This window comes from Rhamphochromis longiceps, linkage group LG23 (assembly GCF_057381845.1).
Source record: "Rhamphochromis longiceps isolate RC_006_pf linkage group LG23, R_longiceps_female_GT1.1, whole genome shotgun sequence".
In the NCBI taxonomy this organism is placed as follows: Eukaryota; Metazoa; Chordata; class Actinopteri; order Cichliformes; family Cichlidae; genus Rhamphochromis; species Rhamphochromis longiceps.
In genome coordinates, this window is record NC_140578.1 from 34521719 (window position 1) to 34534080 (window position 12362).

Here is a 12362-nt window from a genome sequence, read left to right on the forward strand (position 1 = left end):
TTATTCAGCGTCAGCAGTCTGTGTCAAATTAAAAGTCCTCTCAAAACATTTTCGCTGTGGCTTATTTTGCGGTTTGTCATTGACAGTAAAACTCGTTACTTTTCCCATAAAGTTATACAAAATGAAGGAGCGGTGTGAGCTGTAAACGCTAAGTCTTTCAGCATAGCGGGGTGTCCTTGGTGTTTTTGCTTTGTTTATGTGAAAGCGCGGAGCTGCTGTGGGGTGAAGGTAAGCTGCTCCGTTTCTTTTCTCATATAACTGCCAGGTTTTACTTTAATGCTCAACCAGCCAAATATATATATTGTATGAATGTTCTTCGCTACCAAAACAAAAGCTCCCATAAATGTCCTGATATTTAATAATTTAATATTTAATCCGTGCAACAACTAATTATCTAGCTAAAATGTGACAGTTAGCTTAACATGCATATTAATTAATGGACGACAATAGAATAATAATCATCCACTGCTTTTACTGAAATGGCTGCAGTGAATGTAACCTTGAAGTGGGGATGAGTTTGATTGCGAAATATGACATGAGGACGACCTTTAAAAAAGAAAGAAAGAAAGAACTATAAACAAAGACGTTAATAACAGAGCACTCTGTTTTCCAGGATCACCCCCAGCCCTCAGTTTTCCCCAAAGCTAAAACAGCGACTCTCCTGAACGGGGACACTCTTTCCATTTCCATCAGCTGATGCAGCCAGGTAAGCTGCAGCCTGGATGGATGAATGGCCGAGGCTGGATGTAATGCTGCTGCTGGCTGCTTTCTAGTCTAGTGGAGGTGTGGGGTGGTGGGGGGGAGATTCTCGGTGTGTCTCACATTACATTGCTGCTCTCTCTCCATCGCGATCGGTCTCCTGCAGCCTGCGAGCGGATGAATGCCCGAGTCTGTGGTTTTGCCATCGCCAAAAGGACTCCATGTCTTTCTTGGTAAGAATATCGCTCCGCATGTGGTTTTGCTTGGTTGATGCCCTCTGGTGTAGCTGAATGGGTACCTTGTTACTTGTATAGTCACGAATCAGTTGTCTCAAGCCGGTGCTGGGACATTCTGAGTTCAATCAGTCTAATGTATAGACATTCAGAAATGCATTTGGCATCAGCCGATTTCAAATCAGTTTTTTGTTAGTTTGTGAGTAACACGAGCAGTCAGCCTGTTATTATACATGTAAATCTGAGAAGGTTAGATATTAATACTGGCTACCTGTGCACATCCCTCACATCTAAATGGTGCATCTGATTATGTATGCAGCTCTTCTCTCACTCTTTTGGGACACATAAGCTGCCTCTTTGCTGCCTGTTACCATCACTCTAACTCTCTTTCTCCATTCACCATTTACGATAAAAGCCCCGGTGAGAGTGCCTCCATGGCCTCTACTTCCCCTGTGCTTGCTTCTCTGCCTCATTTCACTCTGACCCTATCCAATCCCCCGTGCTGCCTGGCAGCACATCACCCTACACTTTCCACCCCCCTCCTCCTCCTCCTCTTCCTTTAGAGCATGTCTCACATGTGCTCCTCCTCCCCCTCCTTCACTAGGACTGTTCCTGCATCTCCCACGCTCAGGTCCAGCCCATGGACATAGAGGAGCGCTATGAGGACATCAGCCACCAGTTCCTGGTCAGTAGCCAAGACTCTGTCAGCATGGAGACAGGCGTCACACTGATGCTCTTTCATCGTATTATCATTTGTCACCTGTCTGGAGCTGCTTATTACTTACTCAGTCTTGTTAAAGACAGTTTTAAAAGAGAATGAAATCATTTTAAAGATGACCTATTAATAATAATAATAATGGATACTTTATTGATCCCCATGGGGAAATTACTTGTTTTTCTCTGCATTTGACCCATTCACTCAGTGAAGCAGTGGGCAGCCCACTAAGCAGGCACCCGGGGAGCAGTGTGTAGGGACGGTACCTTGCTCAGGGGTACCTCAGGGTAGCCGTTAAGTGGATTCGAACCGCCGACCTTCCAATCATGGGGCGACCACTTTACCTACTGAGCTATCCCTGCCCCACTTATTATGACCTATCATTTTTTTCTCTTTGAAGTTTGAAATTAAAATGAAAGATTAGATTAGAAAAATTAGGTCTCAATGTAATTATCGTTGTAGAACATATATATATATATATATATATATATATATATATATATATATATATATATATATATATATAAAACAGGTTGCTTTAGGACTACATTAATATGTTTAGACTGACTAGACCTGCAGAACGGTACAAGTGTGCAGTACAAGTCCCTACACCACATTATACAACACTTCAAATATTTGTATACCAAGCTAGTAATTATGCCAATTATAACAGCCTAAATTTACATATGATTGACTTAAATTTTTATTCAGCATTTACAGCAGTCTGAAGATTTGTGCCTCCTAGACGGCCAAAAATACACTGATAAGTGTGCATGCACTCACCACATTATTAGAAACTTCATTAGACCGTATTTAATGTGGTCATTCATTGGTGAATCAATATGTAGCTTAATAGGTTCCCTTTAATTCTAATAATAATACCTGAGGCTCCAATAAATTAGCATCCTACGATTCCCATGATGCAACTTTTTTTTCTTACATTTTGAATGCTCTGCTATATTATACCCTCAGGTTTTGGGGCGTTACTATGACATCATCAGACTTTACTCCAAAGCTCCTTCCCCACCCCTTCACCAAAAACATTAAAATTTTCCAGTCTAGATGCTTTCTTCTATATTGAGTACTTTATATTTAATATATACATTATTAGCAACTTAATAATAATTATGAATGTACAGCTAATGTGTGATATCACTTCCTCTTGCTGATGCAGAGTAAATCCTGGGGTGGAGTGTGTATCCCTGAAATCCGTCCAAGACATACACAAGTGTCTCTGTGAAACAGACATCCCCAGAAAGCCTCTGCATCACTAATACTCCCAAGCATCCTCCCCTCACTCCCTCCCCTTTGTTCCTCTCTGTGTTACAGCGCCACCTGCTGGCAGCCACCTCACACAGTGTGGAGCAAAATAGAAACCCAATGTCACTGTGACACTTCATCTCCTTTGAGGTTGTAGCTGGAGAAGATTGTAGGGTTAAGTGGCAGCTGGTGGCTCAACAAATGGAGGAGGACAGGAGGAAATCCTGCCCATTGGTATTATTTTACATTAGCTGCTTGCTTCCAGTTTGTGAACACAACTGGAACAATTTCAGTGCAGTCAGTACAGAAATTAGTGGGAAAATGTTCAGTGAACACATCGGTGCTGTGTTCACGGTAAACATATTTGAGACTCGTCAAATATGTAAATGAATGTTTCCTTCTGCTCTGGGCTCGACTGCATTCCTTTTAAAACCTTACAGATATTTAGTTGTATGCAAAGATGGGATTGCTTGAATCAGGCAATCGTTGCATTTAATTTACATTTAAATGAAATAATTAGGAAAAAGTGAAAATAACAGAATAATGATGATTCTTTTTTGCAGAAGAGATGCTTTCAAATATTACAAAGTAATGAATGTTGTAAATTGTGAAGACTGACTTTGATTTGCTCTATTTTTTCAAAGCAATTGTTGCATTTTTTACTACACAACATGTACTTGATGTCTTTAGCTGTGGTGTTCCAGGATAAACCATTGTTCCGTCCCTGCTGACCTCATACACTTCTGTTGTTATTCAGAGACTTTACACCCTCGGGCCTTATTTATCTTCTCTCGCATAGCTGTTTAGGCATGCTAGTATCAACAAAGGTAGATTTTATTCAGTGCTTAAACTCTGATGTCATCTGAAACAGAACAGACATACTTCCAGGGATTCCTCTCTTTAGTATTTTAGTCTGCTGTTTTTTGTATATTGATGGACTATCACAGTGATTTAAATACCTTAGATATGAAGAGACACTCAAAGTCAGACTCTTCAGGATAAAATGGTTTGGTCAAAAAGCTTTTTAGTCTTTCCATCAGGCTTGTTCCACATTTCAGCACCAACACTGCTTCATAAGCACCAGAGAACAGGATACAGTCTGTGTCGATTACATGTCCGTAAGGTTAATAAGACTCGCAAGTTTATAAAATCTTCAACAAACTAATTTTGTTAGCAACATATACACATTTGTGCTTATAAACACTAATGATTTATTTGGGGAATTTGTGTATTGCATGACTTTTCTTAACCTCTTAAATACATAGTGGCACCTCTGCACTATTTGAAAAGCCATTTGCCAAAAAAAACCTTAGACTTTGCACGAGTTATGACAGAAACAGCATATAGTGTTGAGAGTGAGGAGCCAAATATGAAGACAGTCAGGACTGATGAAGGTCGCAGATGATTTCCTGTACATTTTAATCTGTGTATGCTCTCTCCTGAATCATGTTTGTTTTCTGTTCTGCTGGCCTTGTTTGTGTGTACGTCTCTGCAGAGCTGTGACGGTTCTGAGTACACTCTGCAGGGCCCAGCGGGTGGCGATGACATCACAGGGTTGTCGGCCGAGCCGGCCCACTACCAGCTACTGTCAGAGCTGGGTAAGGACACACATCCAAGCATAAAAATGAGTTAAAGATCTTTAAAAAAATTGCAGTGCAATTCACTTCATGCCAACTCACCGTGTCACAGGACGGGGCTTCAATAATCTGAGCCAGGTGAACATGGCTCGCCACATCCCTACTGGCCAGCTGGTGGCCGTCAAACAGACCAACCTGGACGAGTGCACCGAGGAGGAGCTTCTGCAGCTCATGGTGATTGCAGCCCTACATGCTGTCATGTATTTGAGATATACGCGGTTGTACACGTGTCTTTATCCACTGGATATTTCTATATTAAATCCCAGAATGAGGTACTGCTGTCCCGTCTCTTCCGTCACCCCAACCTGCTGACTTCTCGCCTGGTTTTCAGCTCCTGCTGCCAGCTGTGGGTCCTGACACCGCTCATGGCCTACGGTCAGCCACAACCACACATCCACAGCTTTTTATCCTAATGTAGAAGCTTTCATGGCTTTTTTTATTTTTCCTGTGCTGTGATTTTTATAATTCTAGCACTAGCTCCATAATTAGCTGTTCGACTGGTCTCTTCCCTCTGCTTTGCTGTGCAGGTTCTGCAGATACTTTACTGAGGACATATTTCCCAGATGGAATGAGTGAATCCTTGATAGCGTACCTGCTGTACGGTGTGCTCAAAGCATTGGAATACCTGCACCGGATGGGCTACATTCACCGGTCAGTGGAATGTACAAGACACTATAAAGCTAAACTATAAGACAACATATGTGTTAGAAGGGGAAGAGTATTTGTATCTTTTGTAATGTGTATTTTTTACACCTGTATCTGTCCTCTCAGAGGGGTGAAGGCCAGTCATATCTTGCTGTCAGGGGAGGGGCGTGTTTACCTCTCAGGGCTCCACAGTGTTTACAGTATGATGCGTGAGGGCAAGAGGATGAGGACCGTGTTCGACATGCCCCACCACAGCCCGGCACTGCTGCCCTGGCTCAGCCCTGAACTACTGCGACAGGTCGGTGTCATGCTTCCCCTTCAAAGTGAATTCTGCACATCCCCAGCTCCCCAGATTTTTGCTCTGCCATACCTTGCATGATTCATACTTTAAAATAATTCAATAGTCAGTGAGACTATCTCATGTCTCTATGTTGGTGTTGTTAAACGTTGCATCTGACCAATACGATTGTATGGAGCCTTTGTTTATAGAAAATTCTCTTCTGGAACAAATGATTTCTGGTGTTTTCTTTATTAGTTTATACAATATGATACAAATATTATCAAGTTAGGTTCCTGTTAGCCAAATTTAGGTTATTCATGTAGGTTTGCTAATGATGGCTTTTCAATTCAGTTCAATTTTATTTATACAGTGCCAACTTACAACAACAGTCACCTCAGGGCGCTTTATATTGTAAGGTAGACCCTACAATAATACATAGAGAGAAAAACCGATCATATGACCCCCTATGAGCAAGCACTTTGGCGACAGTGGGAAGGAAAAACTTTTAACAGGAAGAAACCTCCAGCAGAACCAGGCTCAGGGAGGGGCGGGGCCATCTGCCACGAGCGGTTGGGTTTTTAATAGCATTAGCTAACTTCTTGGCTAATCCTAACTGAATAGTCAGACAACATGATTGGTCAGTTAAAATGACCAATGATGATGCAGAAACAACACCAACACAAGGATATCAGATCTTACTAGTGCAGCACTTTGGGAAGACTGTAAACATATGTTTTATTAGCTAAAATTTGCAGATGTTCCCTAGGACAGGTGAGCATGCCACTTCATCAGTGAGTTCCTCGCTTGTTTTCTAAACACCAAGATAGTCCAGTGGTCAAAGTCAAAGTGGCTACATATAAAGTCCCCACAACAATAGCCAAACAAACGTGTATGTGTGTGTAAGAGGGCTCCTCACCCTACACACATGCTCTTTTTTTAATTCCATCTCCATTTAAGCCGAGTTTTGTTCTATTGGCTGATCAGTAGGATGGTTGAAGGTTCTGTGCTAGATGACAGTATTTAGAGGACCAAATACTGGATCAAAAACATCATCAAAAATTATGTTTGTTTGTTTTTTCTTTCGCTTTTGTTTTGTTTGTTTTTTTAACTAAAATTTAGCCTGTTATACGTCTCCTCTTTGGTGTTGTCCTCAGTAGGACCTGCACGGTTATGGAGTCAAGTCAGACATCTACAGTTTGGGCATTGTGGCCTGTGAGCTAGTCAGCGGCAGGGTGCCTTTCCAGGACATGCCACCCACTCAGGTAATCAGCTATACCCAAACTGCTCTAGAAGAATGTGTAGCTACACATCGTTGTCTATAGTTTGTGTCAGTGTGTGAATCTTGCCACTCAGATGCTGCTTCAGAAGCTGCGCGGTTCCCACTGCTGCCTGCTGGACGTGGCTCCCTTCCCGCTTGGAGAGCTGGGGGGTTTGAAGGTGTCGCGCTCTGGGGTGGACTCCGGCATTGGGGAGAGTGTGGCCACGGGGAGCCTGACGCACAGCACCACTGCTCCTCCCACGGACCGACCTCAAAGCCCCGGACCCAAAAACCACTCTGCCACCCTCCACAACCTGGTCCAGCTGTGTCTGCAGCAGCAGCCTGAGCGCAGGTGATTTCAGTGAATCAGCAGTCAGATGGAATTAAAAAGAAATACAACCACATTCACCTACAGCACAGACACACAGACTTTAATGCTGGTGTTGGTTCTGTTTGTCTTCCAAAGGCCATCAGCATCTGAGCTGCTGACCCACGCCTTCTTCAAGCAGGTGGGTTCCTTCAGTCGGACGTCTTCTTTGAAGGCAAAACTCCAAAAACAGAACAAAGGCAATAAATTTAAAAGAGTAGGCTTTTATTTTGAAAACTTGATGTTTGAGCAGGGACTTTCTGTTCTGTTACAGGTGAAGAGGCACACCAGTGACTCCTTCCTCAGTCTCATGTACCCAGCAGTGCCCCTCGCCAGTCCTGAGGACCCTCCAGTATCCAGCCCCCCCACCCCTTCCTGTCACACTCCAGCGTCAGCCACCGCCGACTCCACTGAGGCCGTTTGGGATTTCTCCTAACTGCAGCATCTACACTTCCATTGACTAGCAAGCCAAACACAAGACAATCAAAGAAAAGCAATGAGGCCAAATTCTACTGTGCTTTTAATTTTTATTATTAACCCAACTCTCTGAGCCTTTTTAAATTGTTTTTGTAGCTTTTTTTTATGCTTTTTGAAGGCAACTTTTTGGGTCACAGAGTGGTGAGGCAATTGTGAAAGTGCTGGAACAAAGAAGCTGCTCTGATTTTATAGTAACGATAATAATGGGCCGTCAGCGAGCGAAAGGAATAAGAAAAAAACAAGTTGCTTGCTAATAATCACGCACTTCCTCTGAGATAAAAGCCCCCCCTGTTAACAGTTGTGCATATGTTTGTGAGCATTTTGTTGTTTTTAAAATGTTATATCCATGTTTGCATTTTTTCTTTCAGGTGGGTGACTCTGGTACAACCAAGAAGTTATTTCTTAATAGTAACCACTTTTTGTAAGATATCATGTTTGTGTTGAATTTTCTTTAAAGTGGACCTATTATGCTCTTTTACAGCTCCATAGAGTTCCACTGCATGATTCACAGTTCAAAGTCTCCCTTATTTGTCTCATCCTGGGCTTTTGTGCTACTCCTCTGTTCATGTTGTGTCTACAATTGACCATTTCCATTCTACTTAAGCCTATTTTGTTCTGACTGGCTGCCCTTCGTTAACTCCTCTGTGTTCACAACCTGGGATGACGGTATTACTTTAATGGTAAATGGTAAATGGCCTGTATTTATATAGCGCTTTACTAGTCCCTAAGGACCCCAAAGCGCTTTACATATCCAGTCATCCACCCATTCACGCACACATTCACACACTGGTGATGGCAAGCTACATTGTAGCCACAGCCACCCTGGGGCGCACTGACATGATACAAATCCAAGAATAGAAAAAAACAAAATAGGTCCACTTTAAGGCACTGTGTTTTTAGACTGTGAATAGTGAAAGGTACACTACGTGAGATTTAAACATATGTGCATATATATTCATCTGTGTTAGAAATGTTCAAGTTTTCTTCAGTGACAAAGTAAGGCAGTAGAAGTTGCCTTTATACTCATGCAAACAGAAACTGCTGATATCTAATCCGGCAAGCTTTTAACGGTTGTTTTGCCAAAGCGTAAAAAATACTGTACAGCCAAAAAAAGATTAGTCTGCATACCAGTTAGCTTGCCTGCAGCGAGCTAGTTTGTTTCATGGCAACTCTTTATTAAATGTTTTGTTGACACCAAATTTTAAGAAAAGTTCTTAAATTGAGGCCTTGGTTATTCCCTATATATATATATATATATATATATATTTTTTTTTTTTTTATATTCAAAAATTAAACTCTTTGGTTTTACCACAGGTTACATTGTTTAAAGAGCAGAACAACAAAACAACACATCCACAATCAGCTGTGTAAATACATTCCTGCTGTAGGCTTGAACATATATGCACATAGAGTTCCTGTATAGTATCCTTAAAACCTGTCATAAATCGGGAGGGGAAGGGGGGGAGACTGTGCTATGAACAATAGAATACATGAGCAATAGAATATATCTAGTGTTCCATGTAGTAGTTAGAAACCACAGGTAGAAATAGAAAAACAAAGTTTCCTGTCCCAATCATGGAAAGAAGATTTCTACTGTGCTCTATGACCACTTCTCCAATAATGCCTTTCTGTTTTACTGAACCGTGCATTTAGAATACAGTGATCTCTCTGTAACTGTGATTAAGTGTACTGTGTATGAAAACTGTGACTTACAGTACATATCAAATATGGTAGCTGTATGAGCCTTATATATACATGTGTTATAAAATGATACCGAATGTTTTGCCAACTTGTGGTCATAAATCTTTTTGCAGTTTTTGTCTTTTGGTGGTGTGATGGTTGGCACTGTTGCCTCACAGCAACAAGGTCCCAGGTGGGTCAAACCTACCAGCTGCGGCCTTTCTGTGTGGAGTCTGCATGTTCTCCCTGTGCCTGCATAGCTTTCTTTTAGTACTCCAGCTTCTTTCCACAGTCCAAAGACATGCATCTTAGGTTAAGTGGTGATTATAAAATATGTTATGTGTATGTTAGGTAGATAAAGTGCTTTAAGTCATAGAATAAAGCACTGTATGAATGTATGGTGAATGCGACACTCTGAATGTGAGTACGCTGCATTACGTTGTGAGAGACATATTTAATACTAACAAATAAATTTAGATGGTTATTTTTCAAACTTCAAGAAAATTGAGTAGCAAAGTGGTCTGTTATTATATGCAATGCTCTCTCAAAGTTAGGTAGGTACTAGAGGGAACTCCAACAGGTCTCATAGATGTTCTGCTGATCATCTTGGAGGGACGCTTGGCAAGTGTGAGGAGAAAGGACTCCCTTTTAACAGGAAGAGACTCCCAGCAATGCACAAGCTACAGAAGTCTGTGGAGGTTCTCAGTCATCCAGGTCATCGTAGTCAAAGGAGCTTGCAAAGAAAAGCGTCTGGACTTCTTTAAGTTACTTGAAGACGTTTCACCTCTCATCCGAGAAGCTTCTTCAGTTCTAAGGTCAAATGGTGGAGAGTCCCAGATATAAACCTAGTGGGAGTATCCCCCCTGCTACAGAAGTAAGAAGCAAACGCAAAGCAGGAGATGAAGCATGGCTGAATATGTTTCCAAACCAACTTCATTCTAAGCCAAAGACTAGAAAATATGGTGAAGCATATCTTCCCTTTGGCTTCACCTGCACACAAGTGCCAAGGTAGGTCTCCCCTGCAGAATTGGTTTTCCCTTCATCGGGAGAAGCACTGGGCTGTTCAAATCACGGACAAACAGTATCCCACATTCTTGATTTTTAGTTCACAAACACTTGTTGTAATGACTAACTACTCCTGACATATCAGGCTGATCCTGCCACGATTTGTTCCCTCGCTTCAAATCAGGGACAAACATTATCCCACAGTTGTTTGTTTTTAAACCCATCTTGCACAGAGAGGCATTTTTTGAAAAATGTATTATAGCAATGTTGAATATTATTACACAGGAAAAAAAACAACTACGCTTAAAATAATTACACCGTGACGCCTCTGCCTTTCTAAATGGAGGGACAGTAACTGCGTGTGTATATGTAAGTGTGTAAAACCTGCAGATAGTCAGATTAACAGTAACAGTATTTTGTCTCTATCTGCCATTCTGCAATTCATCTCATGTAAACAATAACGTGGCGCACAGCGTGACGTGAAAAAAGGCACATACCTTTGGTGACCAACTCTGTATTCCTCGTCCACGTGGAGTTTTAAAAAAAATCTCCGTTTTCGGTGATTGGAAACGCCGTTTACGTGTGGACGAAACAGCTGCGTTTTCAAAAATACCCGTGTAGGTGTGGACGTAGCGTAAAAGAGTTAGTAGTTTACTTTCTTACTACCTGTAATTTATTATGGAACGCCAGGACTGCCATAATGAATTAATTAAATACACCATTAAATAATTAATTAAATGTGTCAATAATTAATTAAAATTGGAATTAATTAATTAAATAAATAGTTATGACACATGTAATTAATTAATTATTGACACATTTAATTAATTATTTATGTATTTCACATTTTAATTAATTATTGACACATGTAATTAATTAATTATTGACACATTTAATTAATTATTTATGTATTTCACATTTTAATTAATTATTGACACATTTCATTAATTATTGACACATTTAATTAATTATTTAATGATATATTTATTTATTTCATTTTGGCAGTCCTGACGCCTGGCTCTCGTCATGAAATAATTTTATCTGTCAGCCTCACCCATCAAACTCGGGGGGCGGGGTTAACGCTGCCCATGCAGCTTCTCTAACATTTGATTGGTTGCCGTGCAAAGTAAGTCAAAACAGGTCGATCCTAGAAAATCGATTGCTTGTGTAGACTTGGGGCAGCCAGTTATCCCAGAATGCAGATCAAATCACAGGCAGCAATGGTGGTGGTGTAGTTTTAAAATACCCCGTTTTTCTGTCACCAGCTACACTTTTAACAGTGTTTTAGCCGCGAATGTCGCGACGTATGTCTGGTCAGGTTGTCAACATAGAACATGTTTGCAAAAGTGCTCAGATGTTTTCAGAGATTTCACTAGCTCTGCTAACAGTTAGCATGCAGAGTGCACCGAGGGGGTTACGTTAACCGGTTTGTTTACATATTCCACTCTCCGTGTTCCACATGTTGCATTCGCAGATTCTCATTTTCACTGAACGATCGTCTCTTTCCGCCTGGTCTTGTGTCTCTGTGCTTCTGTAACATAAAGAACGAGCTGACATTTTTCTCACGAAACCAGCGATCAGCTCAACAGACCCTCAGTTTACCTGCATGCATCCTCCTCCTCATCTGTCAGCTGTTTAACACCTGCTGCTAATTCAAGAAACACGCCTACGTTACCTGGTGATAGTCACAGTTTAACTGGGCAGCCGGTGCTCGATATAACGCAATGTCAGCGCATTTTTCTGCACAAGATAAGTAAATATAGTGTTTTCCCCGAGCGCAGAGCTGCTGGAGCTTGTTTCCTTACAGAGCACTTTATAGGCGAGCCAGCTTTATCAGCGGCTGATGTCCAATCACCGGCACACAGCTTTGAAACCTCAGCTGAGTTTTAGCTCTCAGTGGTTAAACGCTGGACTTCATTCACTCAGGTTCTGTCTGTCGGGTCACGTTTACTTCGCTGTTTTATTTACAACTGAGCAAATCGGTTTGGCTGAGGTTAAAGTTACGTTTCATAACTGCATAGTTTCACAGACGTTTAATGGTTCACTGGCACATGTGTTAGACTGAACTATCATCTAAATATCATCTGTTTTTTAATAGTTATTCAA

General features: G+C 41.3%; 1 protein-coding gene across 2 annotated transcripts; it reads left to right on the plus strand.

Moving 5' to 3' along the window:
* The first annotated feature begins 15 nt into the window (after positions 1 to 15).
* Positions 16 to 7554, plus strand: stradb (STE20 related adaptor beta). 2 transcript variants are annotated; one of them, XM_085399042.1, is made up of 13 exons: positions 16 to 228; positions 614 to 706; positions 866 to 932; positions 1537 to 1617; positions 4403 to 4505; positions 4597 to 4718; positions 4811 to 4919; positions 5072 to 5195; positions 5316 to 5487; positions 6627 to 6731; positions 6823 to 7079; positions 7194 to 7236; positions 7369 to 7554. In XM_085399042.1, the coding sequence occupies exons 3-13, from the start codon at positions 921 to 923 to the stop codon at positions 7528 to 7530; spliced, it is 1290 nt and encodes a 429-aa protein (XP_085255168.1). In that variant the 5' UTR covers positions 16 to 228; positions 614 to 706; positions 866 to 920; the 3' UTR covers positions 7531 to 7554. The 2 variants fall into 2 exon arrangements, with proteins under 2 accessions (XP_085255168.1, XP_085255169.1); XM_085399043.1 differs by having other exon boundaries at positions 614 to 932.
* The last annotated feature ends 4808 nt before the right edge of the window (positions 7555 to 12362 follow it).